Here is a 27,779-nt window from a genome sequence, read left to right as displayed (position 1 = left end):
AAACATCAGCAGACGTTTCTATTGCCAGGCGTGTGCAAGCACACTACATGTATCCAGTGCCTCCTTACCTGGAAGGTGACACAGCCTACAGGCAGGTACTTGCGGTCCTCCAGCATGCTCAGGTACTCTGCGACCAGAGCAGCACTGTGCACCAAACACTGAGCCGCCTCGGCGTGGTTGTTCCTCTCTGAATGTTTTCCAGCCATGTTCTGAAGCCACGTCAGCCGCAGGTCTGGTGACGTCTGGTAACCCTTTGCAATCCTGGACACATGAAAAATCAAAGACAGACACACACACACATGAAAGCACATAAACAACAAAAGGATGATGATCACAGTGCAGAAATACATTTGTAAGTGATCAAAAAGGGGTTAGCGTGTACTCTGTACCTGTACATGAGATCTATCAGCATCTCAGGATCTTCCTGGTGCTCCTTCATCTTCACTGTGTCGGACAGGATCATGTGCAGGTTAAACACAAGGTCCTGGACCTGGGAAAAAAAAAGAATGGAGACCTTGAGTATCTGCTTCCACAATCTTTTATCAGACTCAACTACACAATTTGATAGATAAACCAGTACCTGGTCTGGGAACGTGGTCTCCCTCAGCTCCAGGTCCTCCTCTGCGTAGGTGAGAATGGTCTTTAGAGAGCGACGCAGAAACTCCTCGTTGAAATTCTGAGACGTTCCCACCAGCGAAGAAAGAGACATGGTCACTTGCATCTTCACTCTTGCGAAGTTCTGAAAGTGCAACCACAAAAAGAAGAAAGGTTTGAACAAATAATATTTTGTCATGGGTGGTGTGACGGCCCCTCTCTGTGTTTGGATCCTCTGCTGTGTCTGTGCTTTCTCTCTCCAGGGCTGCAGACCTGGGCCCGGTGTGCTCCGTGCATAAAAGCCTGAGCATGCATCAGTCTGTGGTTGGCAGATCTCCTGTCACACCATACCGCTGTTTCTTTTCCTTGTTTTTACAGAACAGCATCCATGCAGCACGTTTTCACACATCCATTCCCTACACTACTGACTTTACAGATTCCTCCTATACATTTGTTTTTGCTCTATTTTGACTACTTTTGGTGAATAAATCACTTTATTTGTTAAGTATACCCGTGTGTCTCCCATTTTTAATCACAGTTCTAGAGGCGGGCTGTGACAGTGGCTACTGACGCTTGTGTGACAGAGATGGACTGTGAAGGAAGCACTCTGCAGAGAGGATGTCCCTTCTTGCTTGGAAGTCATTTTCAAAAGGTCTGTGTGTGAAAAGTCTGCCTGTACTATAACAAAGGAAATGATGCAATCACCGGTGATTGGGCCTAAATCGGACGGCTCATTGCAATGTTTTGTTTTGTACTAAATTGAGTAATGTAAAGTGAAAGAAAAATAGGAATAAATCAATACGAGAACAAAGCTGAGAACTGGCCAAACAGATGTAATTTAGTTCCTCATAATAATTGATTTAATTACTGGAAGGGCACTCGGAGAGCGCAGACCTCCGCCAAGGCTATGCCATATCTCACATTGTTAATGAAAGTGAAAAATAATGAGTATCCACCCAATGAATCAGATCCGCTCCAAAATATTATTATATTATTCTTCCTTGGCCAAACCGAAACAAAAACATGACCTCCTTGACAGAAGTGATAATAGCAGTGCTTTTGCTAAAGTAATCAGATAATTTTAACAACCTTTTTCTCTCAATAAGAAATGCTTGCAAAGCACATGACTTCACAAGACTTGAGATTCAATTAAATGTCATTTCTTGAGGCATGTGTGGTACAGGCGATGGTATTTTTAACCTTCACTAGATCGCAACATTTGTTCCTGAATCTGGGATGATGGGTTGTAAATGTTAAAGACCCCCTGGAGCGTAGCTTTCAAACTAATAAAAGCATTTTGGATTGTTAATCTTGTTTTTTTTAGTTGTACTCACGTTGCCGATCTCAAAGTTTTGCCTCATGAGGAGGTAGAGGGAGGCGCTGGCGTGGGCCCTGATGGTACTTATGCTGCTGCTGCAGCTCCTCAACAATCGCAAACACAGGTCAGCACACTGCTCCGTTTCCTCCTCGAACAGCAGCTCAGGAAACTACACAGGCAGAGAGAAAAAACACCCATATTGACACAATACAAGTATCAAGTCCTGATGGAAATTGCAAGAATTACATGAAATTAAGCACTTTAATAAAAAAAGAAAGAGTCTAACCTTAGACACCAGCGCTCTCTGTGTGGCAAAACAATGCTGGAGGTAGAGGGCGCTCTGGTTGCAGGCCATGCTGTGGAGCAACACCTTCAGCACCCCACCCAGGATACTCTCCTTGGACTCTGTCACTGAAACCGTCTGAAGGGAGAGTGATATGCGGTGTTATAAGAGCAAGTCTGGGTTTATGTACGCTTAAGTGTCTTCATGTCAGCATTTCTGAGTACACCCGTGCATGTTAGCATTCTGCATGTTGAAAGTCCGGTTCACTTGCATACCTGTACAATGATCTCCAAAGTATCAAGAATAATTATGTTGGCCTCCGTCGCGAGGTTGCCGTCAATAAGCGCTTCATGTTCCAGCTCTGCTCTGGTCCTACAATCAAGAAACCAGAAAACACCGTCACAAAACCATTACCAACTCCCAAAATTGCGATGTTGATGATGTACACCCTTGAATGTTGCATAAGCGTCCAGTCACCACATTAGTTATGAACAATGCAGGAATCTTTGTGTGAAAGAAATTGTCTTGCTTTCATAAACTTTGATGAAATATGACAACTTCATAAAACAACACAGCACACAGTTAATAATAATAAGTTTGTCTATCTGTACTTAAATTATTTTTAAGCTGCAAGATGTCCCTTAACCTGCATGGCACAGACCTCAAGCTATTCAAATGATCTACAGAAACATGTAAACAGTTAGTTTCAAGATGTTTGAAGGCATTAAGGAGGCTGTTCTTCATTATTAAATAAGAACAGCCAAGTAATCTATTCCTGGTCTACAGGTGGAACACTGGGGCTAAATGTTGCATATCTACATGTTTGAGGATATGAAACTCTAACAGGACTGGCTTTTAGTCGTAATGCATCTGACTTTTGTATTTTTCAAAAGAACAAACAAAGAATCCAAGAAAAACAAGACCGATTGCTACATTTGTCTTGTTTTTTTGCTGCAGCAGCAACCAGGGAAACACACGAGTCAGAACCCCAAAACAAGAAGCACACTGGTTAAAAAGCAAAGCAGACCCACTGCAACCACTACCAACCCTGAGACAGACACTGTTACCAGGACAGAGGGAACGATGGGATGAGGGGAGTTCAAGGGGTCTCTGTTGGTGCATTCATGTGCATATGTGAACTTAGGAAGTCAAAATGGAGAAGAAATGAATCACAACATGGGTGCATCAGTGGCTAGAATAATTAACTTCGGACATCATGACTTCAGAAAGACATCTTATGCAAACTAATATATTCTTTTGTGTCCATTGCAACTGCCTAACAGCCCATACGCATGTGAATGTACCATACATGAGGAACTAAAGCAGAGGGGGAATTCAAAAAGGAGCACACAGCAAATGTGGACCATACAATACCTGACTGATCTGTGACTCCTACATAAACACACAGCAACGTGAGAGAACAAATGGAAATTAACAGAAAGGCTGGAGCTGAATTCACAACAAGAACAGAGAGAAAAATAAAATGTCAAAACAAAAAAAGCATAGCGTTGTATCTTTTGTCACTAATTAACAAAATAGTGACAAAAGATACAAAACTGTAGTTTTTTTGTTTTTTTAAAAGACTGCATGCAACACAGATATCTGCAGCTGCTTGGCAAACAGGGAAAATATAACATTCGGTAATCACACTTTAAATAAGTCTGATTCTGTTCCTATGTAAATCCATATGGAAAACATAAAACATATGGAAAATAACAATGATCATTGAATAGGCTTTGGCACAGCTTTTGATGGTTTGTGTGTAGTAGTTTGTACTAGATGGACTTTGCAGTGATATCCTGATAAGAGGATTAAAGGATGATCAATTTCACACTTTTAATTGAGTTTATGCTTCTCAATGACTGATTCTACTTAGATTTACAGTGGAGATGGACATTTTCATCAATATGTATGGATTATGTTGTATACATCCTTTGTGACCCTTTAATCCTTTAATGATGTGTGTGTTCCTTCAGAGAACAAGATACTGTTCAGTGAATAATCAGCTTGGGGTGTCTTGGGAGTATCTGTATCTGGAAAAGTGGATTAAGTGTTTGAAAGAGCGTACTTGTCCATCTTTTCGCTGTTTTGTCTCCAGTGGGTCATGTCCTTCCTCCATCGAAGGTTCTCCTGACTGCCAAAAGCGCTGCCAGATGGACTCCGCTCTAAATGGTGGAGAAAGAATAGTGTACTTTTTATTGGTGGTGAAAGAAGGTATGTGTACACAGTGAAACGTGGCTGACTTTGGCTGAATGCCTGTAGTTGGATCTAGAGTACTATTAAAAGGGCACTGCAGTATGTGTGTGTGTGTGTGTGTGTCTTTAAGTTACACAATATCCTCCTTGTTTAGCAAGTATCTCTCTCACGTACTATGTGTTACCCCACATCATAGATAATGAAGAAAAAATAGGGAGTGCTGCAATGGTTCAAGTAACTCTGTGTTGGTAATGTTGTAAAAAAAAAAAAACAGGGGCTCTTCCAGGATAGGGCGAGTACTAAATATAAATAAAAAACAATGACTGTCCAGCTTACTTTTAAAGGAAGTCCTTGGTATTAGATGGCAGTCTGGAAAACGACCGAGGCACTCTGATCGTGAGTTAAAAATCCTTTTTAAATCAAATCATGGATGACCACCAACGCGTTTCGACTCAACAAGTCTTCATCAGGGAGTGAAGTGAGGACAGGTGTTCACATTTAAAAAACACTGATCAAGGGGTCATGTGACCTGAGTCGCATGACTCCCATGAGAGTGCTAGCAAATTGAAACCACGGCTGTATTCGAAACCGCCTACTACATACTACTGACGAACGCAGTATGCAGTATACAGGACATACTGCATATTGCGTTCCTGAGTAGTATGCACCGGTCAAAGCGATGTATTTTGCAGTAAAGCACTGGACAAATAAAACAAACTCGTACCACTATAGCAATTTATCGAAAAATACAACTTTGATTTTGTTGTTTATGTTACGTTTGTTTACTTTATAAGATACTGCATGGTTTAAACAATTTATTCCAAGAGCTCATAGTGAAATAAGACAAACGGGATCATCAACGAGGGGAGACGGTAAATATAAAACATTGCTCGACAAAATTTACGTTACTCAAACTGCTTTTCCAGTTACAGCAACAAAACAGTGGAATGATATCCCTACAAGTATTAGAGTAATGTTAAAAAGGGTCATGTTGTCTCAGCAGGTGTCTCTCTGCCCCGTCAGAGGCAGCTCTTTTCCTCGCCACTGCTCTGTGAGTGTCATGGCCGGCTGGCGAGTGCGCTACGCCTGACCTGAGTCACATGACCCCTTGATGATTTTTAAAAAATTTGAACACCCAAGTTATCATTACACTTCACACCCTGTTGAAATGCGTTGGTGGTCATCCATAATTTAATAAAAGATTTTTAACACACGATCAGAGTGCCTCAGATATTTTCCAGACTGCCATCTAATACCAAGAACTTCCTTCAAAAGTAAGCTGGACAGTCATTGTTTGTTTGTTTTTTTGTTACCCCACCTAGCTGTCCGCGGCTGCGTCGCACCATCTCCTGTCTGGCCCCGATGCTGCCCAGTATGGCCTCCTCCAGCTTGGCCTTCATGTCTTTGGACTTCTTAAAGGTCAGGCTGTTCATCCGCTCAAACGCCTTCTTCCCCTGCATGGTGAACACAACATGGGCCTTGTATCCATGAGGCAGAGGATGAGTGGACGGACAGAGAAGACAGCGGGGAAGTTATTTGCAGCACAGCACTCAGCAAGCAAAGCAGGTTAGAAGCATAAAAGCAAATGTGCAAGCACAGAAAAGTAAAATGGCAACCAGATAGCATAGCAGAAAGGGAAATATCACAGAAAGAAATAGATGATTATAGCAGCAAGTTGTCTGCTTTTACTATTTTATCACCACATTCAGTCGCCAAAGCATATTAACTGCAGAGAAGCTGGTTCTATATGGAAGAGGATTGTGCATAGAAGATTTAGAAAAGTTAAAACCAAATTAGAAAACATACTGTCTGAGCATTAAAATAATTTTTGCTCAGTCATATTAGAGCACATATAAAAGTCCACAGCAAAGCATACCTCATTGAGATATGTTTTGGATAGATTTTGTTTTGTTTCCTTAACTTTTAGTTGGTTACAATATTCCGTGTTTGTTTGTGGCACGTAAATGTAGAAGACGGTACACTGAAGAGACGGGCATACTCGACATACCCAGCCCTCTGTGTGCCCTTGACAACCATAGAGTGGTTAATCTGTCGGTCTCATCACTTAGTGTCTGCATTCACTGTTGATGTTACCTTGTACTCAAAGCAGGAGACGCAGAGGTAGAGGAGATCCAGCAGGCGGTTGAGCTGGGACACCGACAGGTCTGTGAACCACTTCTGTAACACCAGCTCGTCAGCGTTCTTCAGCACCCACAGCAGACAGATCAGCAGACTACGACTTGACTCGGCCGAGAAGCTCCCGTGCTGACGACTCGCCTGGAGAGAAGGACCAGGAGGAATCAACAGGGAGGAGAGAACAAAAAGAATACAAAAGCGGAATGATAAGAAACGAAGGCCTCATGTTTGTTCTACAATGACCAGTAGGAGGACTGTTCCATTAATTGCAGATTATTGTCACACACAGGGAGTTACCTGCGAGTTGAGCAAGAAGCTGCTTGGTCGGGACATTGGGGTTGGGGTGGAGGTGCCTGCTATCGCCATGGCGACAGTCTGGCTGATCATGCTGTTCCCCTCTCCCTCTGCCTCTTCTCCACCGCTGCCCATCGCTGTCCCCTGGGGACAGCCTGGCCGACCCCACTGGTTATGGGACTCTAGTGACACAAAATGGAGAGAAAAGAAAATTAACCAATTAACTGGAATTAGAGAAAATACAGGAGTACGTTCTTAGTGTGATGTAAGGACACAAGAAAGACAAAACGAGTAGTAATCATTGATTGGGAAAACCTCCACAGACTGATCCCACCGCATATAGAAACATGACAGGAACTGCTGTTTATGTAGTATGCACCCTCTCTACAGAGCAAGTGTAGAGCAAGGTTACCTTTATACTAAATGTAGATGTAAACCTAATTGGGATGTTCTGAATAGGATCTCATTACTATTTAAAATTGAATTACCACCTCGCGGTTGTATGCCTCCGCCAACCAGTCAAGTTGCAGTTTATATCCATGTCTGTCCAAAATGTCATCACTTCATCATTCTATCCTATTTGTATGAAATTATCATAATTAGCATATGAATTATTGAATTATGGCCCAAACAAATAGTTTTGTGAGGTCACACTGACCTTTGACCACCAAATTCTAATCAGTTCATCCTTGGCTGTCGCCGGCGCGGAAGCATAAAAAGTAAAAACCGGTCTCACAGAATAGGACACATTTTATTCAGATCAAACTTTATAACATGAGCGTAACTGACTCTGGACCTACGGCTAATATTCAAACATGTATGAATGGGTCATTTAAATACAAGCTCCAGGTCTAGAAAAGGCACGTTCACTCGGGTGGGGAGTTAAAGGAGAGAAAAAGAAATGCAATCGGGACGAACTGAGGTTAGAGATCAGCTGTTATTGTGCAACATCCATTGCAGGTCAAATGATAACCTTCTGAGTTCTAAAGGATGCTATTGCAGGTCACATTGCAACTTTACAGCTGCATTTGTTTGAATAGCTCAGGTTATTTGGCGTTTTGTCACGTTATGTCTCAAGAGAGAGATCCTCTGATCTGAACCACAACGCTGATTGCCTCATTCTCAACTGTTTCATTAAGGATAATCTGATAAGAGTGCTGCTGACTGGACGGTGGGAGGCCAACAGTTGGATATGACATCAGACATCTAACAGTTGTGAGTGAAACAGGATAAAGATGCTAAACAAAATACTACACATTAAACTTATCTGTGCTGCAATAAAAGATATTTGTTGTGACTCCAGTTTGTTTTAGTGCCATTTTAAGAGTTTTAAGCATATTTTGATGATTATCCTGAGAGTATTGTGAATCACAGAATAATCGTGACATGAAATTTTCATATCGTCCCATGCCTAGTTCAAAGTAGCTCCTAATCTTTACCTGTGAAGTCATGGAGCTGTGGTAGTGTTTCCATGACGATGCCGATGAGAGGCAGGTAAAGCATGGCGACTCGGGCCTTGACCTCCGGATCGGCGTAGCGCGGGTCAGAGTCATGGCTGGACAGGAGGTTATGAACGACACTCACCACTTTCTTATGTAGGCCAAACATCCTACAGTGAAACAGTAGAAAAGACAAAAGTTAAAAAAACAAAAAACAAGAAGAAAGGCACAAAGAGATACGGTATTTCATTTGAAGTGTGAAAAGCACAATGGGGGAGAGAACCTAACGCATTAAGATAATACTGAATAACCATAACTCACTTACATGAATGCATGTCAGCATGCATACACGCTTATCTCTCACCAACAGATACAGAGGCTCTAACCTGAAAATAGCACTTTCCTTTCTTTACGATACTAAGAGTTTATTGGGTAGACACACACAGACACACGAAACACATAAACAGACGCAATGACACACACCCACAAATGTGACATGAAACTCGTCCTCACTCAGACATAAACTCTTTCTTTATAAAACAACCTCCATAAGTGTAGGAAGTGTGCATCCAAAGCCTACTAACCCTTCATTCTCCGGGTCCAGTATCACAGACAGCTCAGACAGTACCAGTCCAGCCAGAAAATGTTGCTCTCTGAAGGGGACAGACAGCTCAAACATGTTGGCTATCTTTTGGTCCTGGACATGTGTGGAGAACCCAGAGCTCTATGGAGAACAACACAGAACATCCAAACAAGTAAGACCAATTATATTTTACATGGTTTTTTTTCGGTGTTGTGTCGAAGACGGTTTTCCCTATCGATATGTGTCGGCATTTGCACATTAGACAGCGATTGCTTTTCAAATTTGTGACGTAATCTAGCTTGCCCGGTGTAAGTTTGAATCTCAGATTTTAGGTAAGTGCACAGACATCTCCCCCTTAAGAAGAGATATTAGAAAACACCTCTCTAGTGACAAACTTTGCACAGATACAAGTCAGTATAATCAAGGTCAGACATTTTAGGGGACATAAAACGAAAAAAAAGAAAAACAGAGTGGAGGGGATGTTTAAGTTGTTTACAGAAATGACAGCTAGTATAGTGGCACCCATGATCAGTTGGGAAATCACTGTACAATTAGTTTTGTTGGTGTAGGACTATATCACAGGGTGCATGTCTATTTGCATGCAGGCGTTTGAATTTCCCTCCACCACTTTTTGTCTGACCTGTGAAGTTGCTGAAGACACAGAGGGGGAAGGCGAGGCAGGCGGGGTGAGCAGACTGCAGGGCAGGTTGAGGGTGACGTAGTGTTCATGGCTGGCGACGATTCTCAAGAAATCAAGCCTCAAAGACTCCAGGGTTGGGTTCTGCAGAGCGTAAAGCTTTGTGGACACCTGGAGAGAGGAAACAGTACAAATTAATTTATATTTTTTTACAGAATACTACAACATTTGCGTACATACATACAAATATTACAAATAAAGAATTGGAGTATGTACTGTTAAAAGAAGTGAAATCTTGAAATATCACTAATTAGTTCTTAATAGTGCTGTAAAGAAGTCTGAAATGCCCGATATATCCAGCGAACTGAACAGCATAAAAGGTATTCATAACAGCACCAGAAAAGAGACAAATGGGACAATATCTGGCAGGATCCTTGCTTCCTCTGTCTTGCTGTGGTTGTTCATTGCAGACTGTTATTTCTTTAGTACTAGCGCAATATTCATAATCTAGTTTATTGTTTTGTGTCGTTTATTGTGTTAGTTTTGCAGTAAGAACCATTTCATCTCCAGCGCTCCAAACACACTTTGGACTACCCACCTGTGTCTACTTCATACTTGATTGTGTGGCGAGACCCATCACCAACATGTTAACTGCCCCCTTGTGGCGGGAAATACTAATACCCACAAAATGTAAATTAGTCCTTCAAAAAGAAACCCCAAAACACCCATATTGGCTCCAACACTCATACTTCTGTTTGTAGCTAAATGTTACTCAGCCATCTGTGCCTGCTTTCTCTTCACTCATACTTATCCTGCTAAAATTGTATTATTCTTTATCATGAAAAAAAACCCACATTCAGTGAATCTAAATAAGACATTTACCTGTTTCCAGTATGCTCTGATGAGGGTGAAGACAAAGCCTCGGTCCATGACTGACAGCAGGTCGTTGAGGAAGAAGGCCAGACTAGTGTTTAGTCTCTCCACCAACTCCAGGTCCTGATTGGATGAGACACGTGCATCTTAAAAAGTTTCCAGAGTTGGCGGTTTGAACATTATACTGTTCATATGCTTCACTATATTGTATAACTTCAATGCTTCAACTTCAACTTTTGTATTGTTTACAACTCCCGAACACTTGGCTTTGTTGATAGACATTTGATTTTTATTATATTTTTATTTTCATTATTGTATTCTTTATTCTGTTATTTCTAATCTGTGTAAGTACATTGAGAGAGCTGCATAAAAAACTGAGTCAAATTTCTTGTATGTACAGTATATACTTGGCAAAATAAACCTGATTCTGATTCTGATGAAACAAACAGACAAAAAGGATGATAAGGGACATCCCTTGTGGCCTCAAACTTATTGTGCCGCATTAATATGTATGCTTTTGGCTTTCATAAAGTGTAAACTAAATTGTCAAATACAGTACAATCTGTTTATCAATTTAATATAACTTTGAAATGACTCATTTGTAAAATTCATTATTCCCTGACTTTCCTTGTATGCACTTAGTCTCTAAACCACCATGATATTCCACAAACTGCGAGCCGATTGGGAACACTTCCCCTGGCCGTTACTTACCTTCTGGAAGCGAGACACAATGTCGCCAGCGATGGTGCTGACCAGGGCTGTAATGTCATCCATGAAGCGCTCTGGGAAACGGTTCTTCCTCGGTGACTCTAGGCGTTCGGTGAAATACAGGTGGTGGATAATGCTCTTCACCTGTGGTAAAGGTCAAGACATTTTGTTGTGAGAAAATGTCTGCACGGTGATGACTGATAAGAACTATAGAAGACATATCCATCTACGTCAAAGCTTTTTTTAAGGGTAAAAATGTTGTTTCCTACCATGAGTTCAAAGAAAAACCAGGCCTGTTGTAGAGCGCCCTCCCTGACGCTCCCACTGCTCACCACCCACTGGAGGGCCAACTCCTCGTGGAAGAGCTGAGTAGAACAGGAAAGTAGAAAACGGAGACAAAGAAGTAGAGATGGAGAGAAAGAGAGGGAGAGGCAACAAAGCCAGACAGAGAACGTGAGGCACCAGGAGAAGTATCACTGTCCATCTTAAATTAAAATACACCTAAATCTACATGTTGTGAACAGATTATTCAGTAAATATACAGTTAACTGAAAACCAAAGTGTATTTTCTTAATGGGGATGAAAGTTAAGCAGGTTTAGTTAACAAGTATTAATTCTTATATTCTCTATATGAAAGAATAATAGAGTCCAGTAAAGCTCCTGCGCCCCCAGCACTGAAAATTAATTGATTAAAAACAAAGTGAGGTTTAACCAAAAAACTTAATATATACACATATTACAGTAAGGGTTAACAACTCAAAACACTCTAAACAAATTCTTTAAATGTAAAAAAAAATCATATAATAAAATGTACAGTTGTGTGCAACTTTCATTTTTGTGAAATGATGAAAAATGCAGTTATCGCCATGCAAATTATAGTATTTCATAATGTAACTTCCTGTGATTTTCCTGTGTGCATGGAGAGAAGAAATTCTACTTCTTCATTTCTTTTAAGAATTATGCATCAGTAGCTTGCATTTATTTATTTAGGTGTGTGTTTTTATGCAAAACCAACATCGAACACAGTCTGGCTAACACAGCGACTCTTGTCTGGTGAGTCTGGCAAGTCTTCCTTAATCATGTTAACATATAAAGATTAGGAAGGGGCAAGACCTGATTGATATCCAAATTTTGATTCTGATGAACGTTATCTATATATTACTTAACCCATTTGTGTCCGCAACTGAAATTTGTAATTCATTTTTAATGTTCTCTGGGCTTGCTTAAGCACAAATTTGTAGAAATGTAAAAAATCGGTCCAACCATTTAGCTGGAAAGTGAGTTTTTCATATCATACCATATCTAGTCTTTGGGCACATGGGACTACTGTTTTTGCAATAGACTCAATTATATTTAAGGAAAAAACTGTAGCCCTATGTGCCCAAAGATTAGATATAGTTTGATAAGAAATGTCTGTATCTCTGAAACTACAAGGAGCACAATCAAGTATTGGTATCTATGAACTCATAACAAGTTGAATATCAAAGATTTGATTCCTCATTTTTCAAAAATCTTTATTTTGACTATTAATAAAAGTGTGATTTTTCACGTGATGTAAAAAAGTGCCCAAAGCATATCCGTACCAAATTTCAAGACTTTCAATCAATGGTCAACGAATGTTGTGACATTTTTCCTTATCATACTAAATATATTCTTTGGACACAGATGGGTTAAAGGTGCAGTGTGTAGGTTCTGGCGGCATCTAGCGGTGAGGTTGAGGATTGCCACCAACTGAAATTTCTCCTGTGTGCTAAGTGTGTAGGAAAACTACAGTGGCTGAGGCAAAAATGTGAAAACGCAAATGGCCCTATCTAAGTCCAGTGTTTGGTTTGGCTGGCTATTGTAGAAACATGGCGGTCGGCTCCGTGAATTTTCAGGTGTTTATATACTAAAGAAAACATACTTATTATTATAATCCATTTTTTGCCAATAGATCCCCCTAAATGCTAAAAAAAGGGAACAAAGCTATTAAATGCACCTTGTGTTTTTTGTGGTAACTACTTCTTCAATATCAGTAAACTTTACAGCAGATTGTATCCTTATACACTACCTACCTAACTAACCATGTGTTTGTATGTCTCTTGTTGGGTCATAGTAAACTGATTGGAAGTTGCACTTTCTTAAAACAGTGCACAATGACAGGAGACTTCCCAGACTAAGTTAGCCAGACAGCATTAGCCAGACTACAACCAACATTCATGTCACATAAAAAACTCCTCAACACATTCAGAACAAGAGGCAGATAAGCGACATTCAGCATTCAGCAAACTCCACAACCACCAAATACGACAACAACCAATCCAGAGGCACACATCCACAGACAAGACAGGTGAGGTGGGCGGGCGGGGTTGGCTCCTCCCCCAGTGCAAGTGGCTCTACCTTTTTTGTGGGCAACCGTCCTGTTAAAGTTTGCAAGAAACTGGCGCTCTCAGTGTGCGAAGACATGCGATTGCCACAGCGCTCCATGGCCTATGGGTGGGATGAATGGAACGGTGACAACAAGGTTAGTGGAGGAGCAACGGGAGCGTGGGGTTGCACCTTTTTCCTCAGCACACAGGGAAAATGTGTCTGCTAGGGAACACGCATCCACGCATCTACGCATCCACACACACATGCATACTATACACTACACACTTTTGTGATCTCTTGCACACACTTGTCACACATGAAGACACAAAACAATTAGACACAGGACAGGGTCACAACACTTTAAAGCGCTGTACTCAATCTAAAACAGACCGATACATCGGTAGTTTGAGTGCTGAAAGGAGGGATGCAAAATGGCTGCATGAAGGGCCGTGAGATCAAGTTAAGTCATCGTATTGTTTTTTTGCTTGATGTTACAGTCATGGCCTAAAGATGTGCAATTCTGCATCCCTCCAGGTGAATACAATACTTCAAAGACATAATGACATACATCCTACTGTATTAAAGGTATTAGCATTGGTAGGTAGACTAACACAATAAATGCTGATAATGTACGTGCTCTGTCAATGCTGGCACAACTAATTACATGTTGTAATCTAGCTGTGATTTTATGATTACAATATGCAGAATTAATTTCATCTTGGTTTCTTGACATTCATAATATTGGATGTGTAAATAAGTGACAAACAAAGGAGTATGTCATGGCAACTTAACATGACAGAAGACATAACATCACATGAAGATGGAAAGTGAAGCTGACAAACGACCTCACGCATGTTGACAGACACACACACTCACACTCACAGATATACCATGCTCCAGTGACAAAGTGAATGCTATGTAGGGTTAGTAGAAAGTCATGCAGGGATACACACTAGTGAGAGTGGAGATTATGAGGTTAAGGCAGCGGGAGTGAATAACTGTGCTGGAAGCAGAAAAGGAAAATAGATGAAACAAAATGAATGCAGAAAAAATCTACTCTGCGGATGAAGATGATTTCTAACAATACTCTTTTTCTCTACTACTCCAACAATCCTCTGTGAAATATACGCACATAAAAATGTCTTGGTTTTGGGTTTAACAATAACTGACCACTGTAAACCCAAAACGGCACGCAAGCTTGACATAGAAAGAAAGGGAGGCCAACTATGTCCAAGAAATTGCTGCCATGAGTATGGCACTGAGTACTGAGTACTCTGGCACTGAAATACTTGGATTTAGACTATGTGTCTTTTCATGCAAGTACTGAGAAAAAGGGAGGTGTTAGATATGATAAGTGGAGCGGGATGACACCTGAGGCTCTAGCATGAGAGATAGAGGGTCATGGTCATGGAGGCGGCTGTGACTCCCATGTATGGGATTCATGGGAGGACTGTGATTTAAAGTTTACAAGAATACTGTAATATTCTGAAGTTTTGGTCTTTTATGTCTTTGTGGTACATTAGTCACATTGTATACGGTTTAGAAATCTATTGTTTGGAGAAAGTTAGCAAAAAATGGTTGGCAATCTGACTTAAAACCTCCAGAAGTAGCGTCACGATAGGTTGAAATGAAAGATGTGATCATTTACAAAAAGGATATTGCTTGCCCCAACTCTCACCTTGCTTTCAGTAACTCTGGCAAATTACACAAATAAACCAAAACTCCAAATATCCCAGTATCCCCTCAAGGTGAATAAGGCGAGTTGTTTTTGTAGTGAGGCAAAGTGGAGGACGGGGCATTCATAAAACCACCTGCATGGTTTCTGGAGCGGACCCGGGGCTGGATCCCCAGGGGGCACTCTTACAGCCCATGGTGTGCACCCACGAGTTGGAGCGGTCTAAGCCCTAGGCGTGCCGAGGTCAAAGGACACAAGGCAGACGGGAAGCAAGGGAGTGAGCGAGCAGCACGGGGGAAGGAGGAGGGAAGGAATAATGACAGGTTAAAGAGGTTCAGAGGTCAGGACTGCTGGAAGATGCCAAGGGCCCAAAAACAGGTTAGCCGTCAGTAAATATAAAAATCCAAATCATCACCACAGAGGAGCAAAGCACATCTCTCTCTCCCTTTCTCTCTCTGTGTAAGAAATAACTTCCCCTCCCTCAGAGACAAGAGAAGAAAGGTTTAGTTCAGTATTAGCAGCAAAGGGAACATTCATCAAACAAGGGGCTGCATTCAGTCACTGCTCAGGTACTTTTGGGTTAAATAAAACATGTTTGAAAAGAGAAATCACAAATTAAAACAACACACAATAAATGACAACAGATTCATTAAATGAAATAAAAAGAAACAAAACCAGTACAGACTGACAAGGCTGAGCTGTTCTATTGAAACAATGCGTATTGTATCTTCTCGGCAGCATCTGCTTTCTGTGAACCAAATGTCTCTTGTGCCTGTCACAACCTGCACACACTGAGCACTGTGTGTGCATGCTGTCAGGTTGCTGTTACAGCGGTTAGAGAGATAAGATGTCCAGTCTTATGTTTACGCATTGGCTATACAGTTTACTTGTGATAAAATATCCAGCTGTGTAACTGTGTGCACATGGAGGGCCTCTGCCTCAATGTGGGTTAAGAACTACAGAGTAGAGTTCAGTACAATCACCTCGCATGTGCCTGTCTAAAATACATCACAAATCAATAAGGGGCTGCTGGACTACGGCAATGTTAAATATTTAACTCTGATATCGGAACTCCACGTGCGGTGTGGGCAAATCAAATATTGCAATAGGGCTAAGTGCCAAAAGACATAAATTATCTTAGGACCACGCGTAACAATTTGAGTTAGAGCGGCCTCTTTCATGCCTCAACTGAACTCTAAAAGTATTGAGATCAAAGAAGTTACAGGCAAATGTATAACCAAGGACATTGTTTGATGACCTTACCTTGCTGCCAATGATGGAGCGGACCTCGTCATCAGGAGAGGTGGGTGTACCCGAGATGTCAGGGTTACTGTTGCTTAAGCTACGGGAGCGGTTAAGGTTGAGGCTGGCTGGTCGAACAGCTGAGCGAGCCATGGTGGCGTAGTGAACCGAACCTCCCAACCCTCCGGGGCCTGGGACAACAACACACAGAGGAAGGAAAATGGGACGACTGGGATGTGATGGGAATAACTACTTCTACCAAGACATTGTGCATCCACTGACACGATGATTGCATGTTGCTCCCAATGCACACATTTACATTTGTACCGGCCCTTCCTCTTATCAATAAGCCAAACACAACTCTCCAGCTTGCATGTGGTGAACTCACACAGGTAAGAAGCTCATAAACATATTTATTCACAAGCGATTATAGTTCCATAGAGCAACCAATGTGTCTTGGCAGCAAATGGTTAGTTAGATAATAGAGGACTGATTGCAAGAAATCGTGTACTACACATCAAATTCTCTACCAAAATGGAATATTACTTTAAAAACTAAATGTTATTTTAAAGAGGACCTAATATGCTCATTTTCAGGTGCATACTAGAACATGTTTACACCTCTGTCTGAAACCCCCCGGCCCCTAACCCCCCCCGCACTGACCGAACCAAACTCTTCGGACTCCACTCCAGCTCCGCTGTAACTAGCTTTGTTTGAGGGCATGCCAAACTAGCCGCTAGGCAAAGTGTCGTTTCAGGCAGTTCAGGAGCAGTGTTTCTGTGGGGGAGAGTAACTCCCTTTGGCATGGACTTTGGGCTTTGTAACTTTGCAGACCTTTTACAGGCACAAAAAACTATATAACGCACTAAATGAAAGGGAAAAAGCACAAAAGCATAATAGGTCCTCTTTAATTTTAGAGGTAACAATAATTGCACACAGATTAAAGGCCTTTACACACCGGGGGTGACACAAATAAGTAAACACTCGCATGCAAAAATGTTATGTCTAGGGCTTTTCCTGTGAAAGGTAAGAACGGAAGGAGTGGATCTGGTCTGCGCTGCCTTTGTCAAGGTTGAAAGGAGTAATACAGTTTGTCGTCCTGATTCGCACTATGGTGCAACTCAACTCGTTCCACACAACTTGATAGGTTGATGCCTTTATTCGCGGTGTGAAAGATCAGAGTCGACCTCGTTCCGCAAAAACATGATGACACTTTTTCGCCGCGTAATATTCACATTCTATGTTAAAGTATTCATGACAAAAACAACAGTTTGAGGATGATATTGATGTGCGAATAAATCGCACGTAAAAAACGCCCCCGGTGTATTAAAGCCTTAAGATGTACAGTAGTGGGCCATATCTACCTGTTAAGGATGAGTTGGGGTCTGTGTTGGGCAGGCAGAAGACAAAATGGATGTGGAAGGAAAAAAACAAAAGATAAAAAAGAAATAGAAAAAAGAAAAATTATGGCAGGTAGGTTTGACAATAAGTCACCCAGTGATGGTGAGTTGGGGGTAGGATGAAGTTAACTTAAAGGGAGAAAACAGAAAAACAGGTGTAGAATAAAAGAAAAATGTGAGGTGATGAACTGTGTTGACAGTAAAATACCTGGGGAGGGTGCGTTGGGGTCAGTGCTGGGCAGGCGGAAGACGTAGTGGATGTAAGAGGACAGCAGGCCGTTGCGGCCGTGCATGTCCTGGCTGGTGTCCAAGTACTTATGAAGCCGGTTCACTATGGATGCCATGACTTCGAAGGATGCCTGGCCCAGATTCACTGAACACACAAAGATACAGACAGAAGCAAAGTGACATGTGTGCAAAAATACTGATATGGACAAATATACACAAAGTTACGGTATGTGTGTGCACACAGGATGACCCCCATAAAATAAGATATACAAAAAGATAGAAAGATACAACCATGACCTTTGCATGTATTCATTTTCTGTGTGAAACATAATCCTGTTTTAGACACAGCTTTAAGTTTATTATAAGAAGTATGTGCAGAACACAGTGAGCACTGTAAAAATGAATACATGAGCTGATTTATTTTGTAATGGTTTTGCAATGCAGGGACCAGTTGTCTCATATCGCCTTCTGCCCAGCCAGGTTATTTCATTTTAATTTTTTCTTTGTACTTTTCCTTTTTATTTATTCATTTATATTTCGGACCATTTCTTCATAGTAATTAAATAGATAAAATTTCAAAAATCTTATGTATTCTGTATGTCACACAGAACAGACGTCATATACAGCACATCATATTAAAGGTCTTATTGATAACATTTTTATGTAGACGAATATTTTTTTTTAAATAATACATCTACAAAGCCTTTAGAAAGGTGCCGAAAAAAAAGCATGACCTTACCTGAAAAAAATTATTATGATTGTGAATTCGTCATTTTATAAGTGTTGGCGGTTCCAAAATGAATGTTTTGTTTAACTCTGTGGAACATAGCTGACGTTCGGTTCCCCCTTCTAACAAGGTTTGTGAGCCAATAGTATAACGATGTTGGTATCATGTGGTATTTCTGGGTCGTTAGTTAGTGTGGCAAAAACGGATAAATGGCTGAGATTGACGGTAAGTGCCTGGTATCAACTTGTTGTGAAGTAAAGGCAATTGAACGGGGGAGGGAGAATGTGACATCTAGTGGCTGAATGTTATCAATGTTATCAAAAGCACCTTTAAAGGATAATAATAAAACTCATCAAAATCACTGATTCTTAAAATTTACCAAAATAAGTATTACATTTTTGTACATATTTCCATTTTATAGCATAACAATTATAAAAATTAAAGCATTTTTTATGGCATTCCTATTGCCATGACTAAAGTTAGGAAAACCTTTAACCTTAACTTATATTCATCATCTCAGTAAATAAAAGAAATTCAAGATCTACAGCTTGAGGTGGCACAATTAATAGCTAATTCTACTTGGCAGATTAACCATCACCCCCAAGCTGTTCTAAAATCACTGTGTGATCTCTGGCTTTTTAATTAAATGTAATACAATTTCATACCTATCTGCCCAGCAATGACTGGCGGCCGCACTACCATCAAAACCAACTTGTCGAGTAGAAGGTGAAGGAATCGAACCACTGGCTCCAGCTGGGAAGAGTTGAGCGCTGCAATGCTGGACTTGAGCTCAGCCTCCAGGTTGTTCTCCATGATGCGCATGTCCCCTATCCTGACTGGGAACATGTGCTCGTCCAGGGCGTGTACCAAGGCAAAGAACTTATCCAGGTACTGGTCCTGGAGATGGAGAGGGAGAAATTTGTTGGCAAAACAGATGCAGGAGAGGGGATATAGAAAGACACAGACGGTGAAAGAACAGAAGAGAAGAAAAGAAGGATGATAAAGATGGATGGAGAGAAAACAAGGCAAAAAGAAGAAGCTTGGGAGGAAAAAACAGCACAACAGTTGGAAAAGGTAGAGAGAGGGGAAGGAGAAAAGGGGGGAAGGAAGTCAACAAACAAAAGTAAGCTTGGATCTACTCGTCTGTAAGTTGGCTCTCCAAGTGGAAACCACAAACCGTACGTTGCTACAAGAACACAGTAGAATCCAGCAAGTCTAATCTGCTCCAGGAGCAGTGATTTATGAGCACATTAGTCCCAGTTAGGCTCCTAGGGACCACAGTCAAGCCCCCCACACCCCGGCCGACACAGAGATGGAGTAGACCTCAGTAAATTACTGCCGAGGCGAGCTTCAGCCACTAATGAACTGGTGCTGTGGAGGAATTACTGTCTAAATGTGAAAACACTGTTTCTCTTTACTGAATTTTTAAATGATAACCCGTGTGATGCTTATGAAAATGATTCTACGGCAACTGACATAACAATAAAATTGTTCTTCTTCATTCCTGAAAAGCAAGTTATTTTGGTAATATGAGGTTTAATTTTCCAGCAGCATTTTCCCTCTGCTCATATGTATATGTATGCTCCTACGTACATATGAACAGGGAAGATGGGACAGAGTAAAGAGGATGAGAGGTGATGATGTGATGTTCGTAAAACTACTGTATACAGTACTGTTACCTGTGTGTGGATGGTTGAAGCAGTCACCACTTCCACGTTAAATACTCCTCGATGGTTGTCCACCCACTTCATCCCTGGGAGAGGAACCTGAGGTACAAAAATTACCTTAGTAAATCTGGGCTTCATTGGTAAAATGAACATCTTACAAGCAGTGAAACATACGATAGGTCACTGGGCACAGAAGGCTGAGATTTTCCTTAAATCAAAAAGGATTAAAGGGCTGCTCTGATGCCTTTCAATCTCACTCAAAAGTTAAACAAAGAGGTTAGTAAGTGTTGACAATGTTCCTTTTTTATATTACAAAGGGTACTCCAAGACTATGGAGGACAGAACCTGCCAAAATTAAAAATGAATATATATAAATAAATAAATGACTCGATAAATAAATATGGTATTAAATGTACCAAAATGAATATTAAAAATAAATGTAAGCATTAATTAATTCATAAAATGTGACATAAAATGATATTTCTGTTTTAATTTGCTTCTTAATTTATTTACCTACAAAGCAGCAAATTAAAACTGAAATGTCAATTTATGTCACATTTGATCAATTAATTAAGGCCTACAATTATTTTTAATATAACCTTTGGTACATTTAATGGCATATTTATTTATTTATTTAGTCATTTATTTATTTATTAATTTTTAATTTTGGCAGGTTCCGTCCTCCATACAAGACAGACTCTGCTTAACACTTAACCTGGTTTGTCTGCAGCACACCAATTCATTATCATTAATAATAATGCTAATTATTATTTACCCGTTTCAAATTTATACTTTTTTCACACTTAAATCTATGTATTCATATTGTAAAACTGTGTCTTACATCTGGTGAGAGAACAGAGTAGGATTGTGGTGGTTTTTCCAGAGACACCGGCAGACAGAAGTGTCCCGTCCGCAGACGCCCATTCTGCAGCATGGGGATCCACTACAGAGAAAAATAAATTGAAAGAGAACACATTAGGAGGATAATATTATTTTTCAGTTAGTACATATTCTCAACTCCCCAGGTCTCTCTTGCACACCTGTCTAAAAGACAAGTAGAGAGTGTGTGCTTGTGAATGAGCATGTCTAAGTTTACAACTATGCCCGCAGGAACATTGCAATAGTGAGAGTGCAGACAGCTGTCCCCTACAGCCACGGGAACAGCCTGTGTGGTTATCGTAGCTGTGCCAGTGGCTCTTAACCTACCGTGTATCCCACAGGGGTCTCCAGTGGTGTGTTCTGTTTCTGCTGACAGCTGACGTGGTAAAAGGTGAAGAGAATGTGGTGGTGGTCCGACAGGGAGGCAGGCAGCTTGATCTTGACCTCATCATGAAAATCAGGGGATCTGTTGACAGCAGTTAGCAACGACAATATAAAACTATTCAACAACAGTGTTACAAGGTGCTTTATATTTAATAAGTTGATAGACAACCACCCAAAATAGAGTTGTTTCTGAACTACCTAGACAGGTTTAGTCATATGGTTCAAATTGCCATCTTCGCCGCTCTGGTGTGAATTCGACATTATAGTTCTAATAATAAATATCTATAGGGCTCTTCCATTGCTTTCCCAGAGGATTTATATACGACTTATTCTGGTAACTATTGAGAATGGTTTGCCCCATGTTTTAATGCATGGTAAAACGGGCAGCTAGTTGAAGTGTTGCTCAAGCACTCGTTGAAGTAGCTAGGTCATTAATAACACTGGGAACTGGTTTACGGCATTTTTTTTTAAGATGAATGATTTGTAGCGTTTAACGCCCATCACAGCGACAAGTGTCGTGCGTCAGTTTGTAGCTTAATGCCACCGGCTTCCATTGAAAATGACTTGTAGCCTGTTCATGTGTCACTCATAGTGTGAACGCAGCTTAAGACTCTGTCTGGACAGGCTTACATACTATCTTTAGACTTGCATTAGTACATTTTCTTCCATGCATGTACAAATATGCAAATCAATTGAAATCCTCATATATTCTATTTCCAGCTGAGCCCATTTATAACTTGGGACTCTGTGTCTCAAGACAAGTCAAGTGATCTAACAAGAAAGAAATTACATAACACATCATAACTCACTTCAGCTGAGTTCCTGTTAGTGCCCCAGGGGGAAACTTTGTCTGCAGGCCAATGCCGAGAAACAAACAACCACCAGATACAGCATGTCCTTCAACAAACACACCCACTAGGATTGCCTTAAGGCTGGAGATTAGGCTCTCATTTCTCATGGGAACTAACATTTTGGTTATGGACCAGAAAAAAGAAATCCTCCAGAAAGAACTGCACAAGGATCAACTTTCCTCGCAGAAGAAAAGCTAATGGGTTATTAACTGAGCACATTAAGTCATAGCCAAAAGCAGATAGGTGGAAGCTGTCCAGATTACAAAATATTTCTTATAATAGAGTCGTTTTATTTCCTTGTCATTCAGTTTTCTTCATATGTTCCTTTAAGAGTTTTGACAAGAGAAATATTGTGCCACTTCTGAGTGAAATGCAGACTGTAATTGACCATTACCTATAAGCACTTCTAAGAGCTGGATTAAGTCCTGATGCACGATGGTCCTGGTCACAGTGGTACATTATTCACAGGTTGATTAATTTTAGCCTTGAAGGTGTGACCCCTGGGTGACAAATGACAAACCGCTGGATGTCGTAAAAACACCTGATAGTGGTGATAAAATATTAGAGACCCCTCAGCTTCTTATGTAGAGATGGAAGAAACGTGTGCCAAGGACACCACTTGACGATATCCAGAAGGTTGACTCCAACTATTCTTTAATGAACGCCATCAAAGGTTGGTAGAGTAATGGAGGTGTAATAGTAATGTTATGGTGATGTTAAATTAAAGAAGGATATTTGTGAATTTGATTTTCGTCGACCAATCTCATGACAATCATGGAGACCATGTGAGTACAAGGCTAAGCATGTCAGATTTTCATACCTCACCATTGCCAAGAGAGTAGGGATGTCATGATACCGGAAATGTAGTAGTCGACACCAATAGCAGTGAAATTCCATGATTCTCGATACCCCAAAAAATCCCATGTACTTCAACATACACTTCTTTATTACCATTTGCATACTGGTTTTTGTTAGGAGGTTAAACAGATCATAATCACTCTTTATTATCTATTTTATATTGCTGTGAAAACATCTCCTTCAAACAACTGGACTTACTCAAGTTTCTCGCCAAAAACTACTTTTTACAAGATTACAATTGAACATCTTGATAATGTTAGAATTTACCATCGCCCAATACTCATTTTTACTGAGCGTAGCTTGAACATATGTATGTAATACACATGTAATGTAACTCATTGAACCTCCGTTAACGGAGGTCTTTAGCTCCGTGCTGTCAGCAGACGAACCGGTCACTGCGATTACTATCTGCTTACACTTTGAACGCATCATAATGTAAATCGATGGCACCTCCCGTGTTGAAATCAGCAGGACGTTAACTAGCTCTCGTCCTGCCGATTTCAACACGGATTTGTTGGGATATTTGAATAGTTTTAACTACGTTTCATCACCATTCCAATCACAGGTTCCCTACAGCACTCTGTAGAGACTATTACAAAGACAAAGAACTTACCGGTTATGGTACACCACAGCAGTATAGGCTTCTTTAGCGAAATCTGCACAGCTGGACTTCCCAAATATCACCTGGGGGATAAAAGAAATATTAACATTCAGATGGTCATGAAGCCATGTTATAATAAATTATGACCATTTGTCAACATCTATTTAACCAGAGCATATGTGGTAGCATGCACACAGCTGTATAGAATAATGCAGCTTTGCCATACAAGCAGACCTTATCATCAAATGGCAAAAATCCTTAGTTGTCAACACAGCAACACATACGACTAAAATGAATGACTGGACTAAAATAAAGGAATTGTTTTTCTTTATGTTCTCATCATAGCATACCGGCATTGCATTGTTTGGATCCTCTCCATTCATAAATTGCACTTTGACTGTGATGTTGCGGGCGGAGCCTTGGCGGTTGGCAAAGTTAAGACTCTGAGGGTTCACATACAGCAGATTCCTAAAAGACAGGAACACAGAGAAAACAAGGCACATTATAAATTATGTCATTTAAGTAACTGTGCCTCCTAAACTCCTTAGTTAATGGTTAACATACACAAAAAAGGCATCTGAAGTAAAACATCATATATCCAAAGTATGACGTTCATTTTATAGTATGTAACATACCAGTATATAGAAAGTATCAATAGATTGCCAGCACTAGAGGCTGAGAGACCAAGAGTGTAACCATCATATAAATAATTTAAATTGTATTACACACTTGGTTGATTCTACCACTCAACTTGACAACTAAAACATATTAACTTTTTTGTTAATATAATACTAATAATACTATTATTAATAACACTTTTGGTTCAAAATATTTGTTTTAATAAAATACTGAAAGTGGTTGGGGAATTTTACAATCCTGATCATTGCTGTCAGCAAACGTAACGGTACTGTACTGTTTAAAATCACTGGTTACTACACTGATGGGAAGTGGGATGAGCCTCCCCAATAGGAAATACAAAGTAACCCGGGATCAGCTGACAAACCGCAATGACGTAGTGGAGTCTGTGGGGGCGGCCCCACAGAGACCACAGCTGGAACCACAACTGACAAGGAAGCGTGGGAATCTCTTTGGTGTGATGATTAGACTCATTCCCTTCTTCCTCTGTTACCCTCTATCTAGCATGTCCTAATAATAACAATGGCAGCTTTAAAGTGGGTTGTTGAATTTGAACTGAAAAAGACCCCGAGATGACGTCACAGTGGAAAATCTGAAATCCCCTTATAAGCACAGAGAGGAAGTATCACCGATTGGTCGGTTTATCTCATCAGACTCATCTTTGGTTAATCAGTACACATGAATACTGTGAAGGCAAACTCTGCATTGCAAACTCTACAGGTCTCCCAGTACACTCCAAACTGTACGATGACAGCTACCCACCTCCCCCATTTGGAGTCCAGAGGCTGCATATGGGGACAAAGTCATTGTTTGCTGGCTCTATACATAGATCATGATAAGTTTCTCACCAGTAGGCCAGGCATGCAGAGGAGGAATGGTAAACAAATAGCAAGTCTGCCATGTTGATAGGACAACTAAATAATATTTAAAACTGGGTACAAGCACTTACTCACTACAAGGCAGATAAATATAGCAAGTATTTCATCATTTCTATAAAAACTTTAGTCATGGTTCAACTTGCTTTGATTCAGCCAAACATCCACATTTTGTGGACAGGTCATTTTTTACCTTTTTCATCCAGAATAATTGAATGAATGTGCATATTAGATCTTTAATTGTAGAGGATGTGCTTTTAGTTGCACAGTCATAAGTACCACGTGATAGTGACCTAGCAGCACTGGATCGCTTCCCACCAGCACCAGACGTTCATTTTATAGGAAACCCTGTCTCCACTTTGCACTGATTTTGTACTTATTCTTCTAAACCAATATGGTGAAAAAAAAAGAATAGAAAATAATCTTGCATCTACAAATCTTCATTTTAATCTCAACTACAAAGTCTGTCCACAGACAGGCATATAAACATTTGGCAAAATATTCAAAACCACTTCTGTGGTAGTTCCCGTTATAATTAACTTCCATGAACTGAAAACACATTGTGAAAGAGTTTAAGTCTTAAGACAAAAACACAGATAACTCCCAGACCGGACAATGCCGTGGTTGTCTATTTCACTCTAAATGGGACCATAATTTACTAAATGAACATCATGCTGTATTGAAGAAGACTTGAAACTAGTGATTGAGACCATAAACTCATGTTTACAATGTTTACTGAGGTAATAAATCAAGTGAGAAGTAGGGTCATTTTCTCATAGACTTCTATACAATCAGACTTCTTTTTGCAACCAGAGGAGTCGCCCCCTGCTGGCTGTTAGAAAGAATGCAAATTTAAGGCACTTCTGTATCGGCTTCACTTTTCAGACCTGGAGTTGCCCGCTGGCTACAATAGTGAGTGAACGTGACTTTTATTTTCACCTTGTGGTTAACAAAGGATGGGATGGTGGTGGTGGTGGAAGGTATCCACACTATCCAACCATGGAACAAAGAACTGACTCACAACACATTATCGGAGCAATCCTCTCACCCAGAGGTCAACATAAGAGATCAAGTGATCGATGCATGGAATTACAATTGCGAGAAAACAAAAATATGTCAGGGGTAACTGATAGTATGCATGATACGAATCAGTGTAGCTACAGAAACAGCAGTATGGACAATTAAACATTAGGATCAAATTAGAATGCACGAAGCTAACATAGACAAAATATGATTGAACTTGGACAGAACATGCCAGCTCAACGGAGAAAAGTCCCAGCAGGACATGTCAGGTTCAAACTCTTAACCCTCTAGCTGCTAAGCCACAAACCTAACCACGGAGCTGGATACTGAATATCATTACTAGCTTTATGCTGATCAAGCAAATTCCTGGCACATCCACTCAGTCTGTGGCCAATTTTTTCTCTTTTCTATAGGACCTTTGCTTTCTGCTCCGTCCATATCATCGCTGAGAACTGAGGTAATCCATCCTTACAACCGCAAATTACTAGAGAACACTCATTAAGATGACTGTGTGGTATTTTAACGTGCACTGTAACAACCAGAGTGCCAAAAGGTTTTTAAACCAAAGCCAAATATTCCAGTATTTTTCCTTTGCCATACAAAGTGACTGATCAGCTGATGAATGAAAACATATTTTAACAACAATAGTAAATATTAAAACTCCATAAAGGCTGCAAACAGGACATTTTCAATGTATACATGCCTCTATATAAACAAGAAACTATTTTAATTTTGGTTAGCCAAAGAAAGCAATGACTGCATGACACGGCAATTATTCCGTCTAGAAGGCCTTTTTCACACAGGACACACTTACTCTAGAGGTTGGGAACCCCGCAGTGCCAAAAGTATAAATATTTATATTCCAATTAAATACTACACCAAGTCATTTCACTGATTACTTCCTCCTCCCTCTCTGGCTGACTGTGGACATATTTCAACAACATTTCAGGTCTGCGTGAAACAACTTACTAAGAATTTTCCATAAAGATGTTTTTTTTTTACGACAGAACAGAAAGATCCTAAAAGCTGCAAGCTAATCAGCAAACTATATATTCCCCATCTCATTTCTGGTGGCATTAAGAAGATATCACACGAGGCATGACCAAGTTGAAAAAAAAATTGACAAGGCTGAGCAATAAAACCGAGATGATGAGTACACACTGTCCAAACTCTCCAACATCATTCATGCCCAGAAGCTGAACCCTGGCACCGATGACAGGCTCCCTCCCCTCCCCACACAGAGAGAAGGAGGGAGAGAGAGAGAGAGAGAGCGCGCCTGGTACCGGGGCTGATTCAGCACGACTCTAAATCAAACCCAAGAGC

The 27,779-nt window shown here is 40.5% G+C and overlaps 1 protein-coding gene across 26 annotated transcripts in view; it reads right to left on the bottom strand.

Annotated features, from left to right (window-relative positions):
• Nucleotides 1-27,779, bottom strand: part of dock7 (dedicator of cytokinesis 7) — a 56,555-nt gene that overhangs the window by 7,985 nt on the left and 20,791 nt on the right. For 5 of the 26 annotated variants that reach the window (XM_074634931.1, XM_074634922.1, XM_074634923.1 and 2 more), the window contains exons 15-42: nt 24,273-24,390; nt 23,935-24,005; nt 21,556-21,694; nt 21,191-21,292; nt 20,362-20,448; nt 19,348-19,579; nt 17,936-18,100; nt 17,692-17,712; nt 16,349-16,518; nt 15,222-15,314; nt 13,441-13,530; nt 11,331-11,426; nt 11,065-11,205; nt 10,363-10,476; nt 9,484-9,651; nt 8,845-8,984; nt 8,261-8,430; nt 6,825-7,003; nt 6,486-6,668; nt 5,710-5,869; nt 4,264-4,360; nt 3,570-3,587; nt 2,471-2,567; nt 2,199-2,333; nt 1,929-2,081; nt 581-739; nt 390-490; nt 69-261 (exon numbers count right to left, since the gene is read on the bottom strand). In XM_074634931.1, the coding sequence (XP_074491032.1) occupies nt 69-261; nt 390-490; nt 581-739; nt 1,929-2,081; nt 2,199-2,333; nt 2,471-2,567; nt 3,570-3,587; nt 4,264-4,360; nt 5,710-5,869; nt 6,486-6,668; nt 6,825-7,003; nt 8,261-8,430; nt 8,845-8,984; nt 9,484-9,651; nt 10,363-10,476; nt 11,065-11,205; nt 11,331-11,426; nt 13,441-13,530; nt 15,222-15,314; nt 16,349-16,518; nt 17,692-17,712; nt 17,936-18,100; nt 19,348-19,579; nt 20,362-20,448; nt 21,191-21,292; nt 21,556-21,694; nt 23,935-24,005; nt 24,273-24,390 (3,592 nt within the window). The remainder of the gene's footprint in view (nt 1-68; nt 262-389; nt 491-580; nt 740-1,928; nt 2,082-2,198; nt 2,334-2,470; nt 2,568-3,569; nt 3,588-4,263; nt 4,361-5,709; nt 5,870-6,485; nt 6,669-6,824; nt 7,004-8,260; nt 8,431-8,844; nt 8,985-9,483; nt 9,652-10,362; nt 10,477-11,064; nt 11,206-11,330; nt 11,427-13,440; nt 13,531-15,221; nt 15,315-16,348; nt 16,519-17,691; nt 17,713-17,935; nt 18,101-19,347; nt 19,580-20,361; nt 20,449-21,190; nt 21,293-21,555; nt 21,695-23,934; nt 24,006-24,272; nt 24,391-27,779) is intronic. The other 21 variants (XM_074634925.1, XM_074634929.1, XM_074634932.1 and 18 more) reach the window with 15 other exon arrangements.

This window comes from Sebastes fasciatus, chromosome 5 (assembly GCF_043250625.1).
Source record: "Sebastes fasciatus isolate fSebFas1 chromosome 5, fSebFas1.pri, whole genome shotgun sequence".
NCBI lineage: Eukaryota > Metazoa > Chordata > Actinopteri > Perciformes > Sebastidae > Sebastes > Sebastes fasciatus.
The sequence above is the reverse complement of the archived record's forward strand: the minus strand, read 5'-3'. Positions and strand labels throughout refer to the sequence as shown.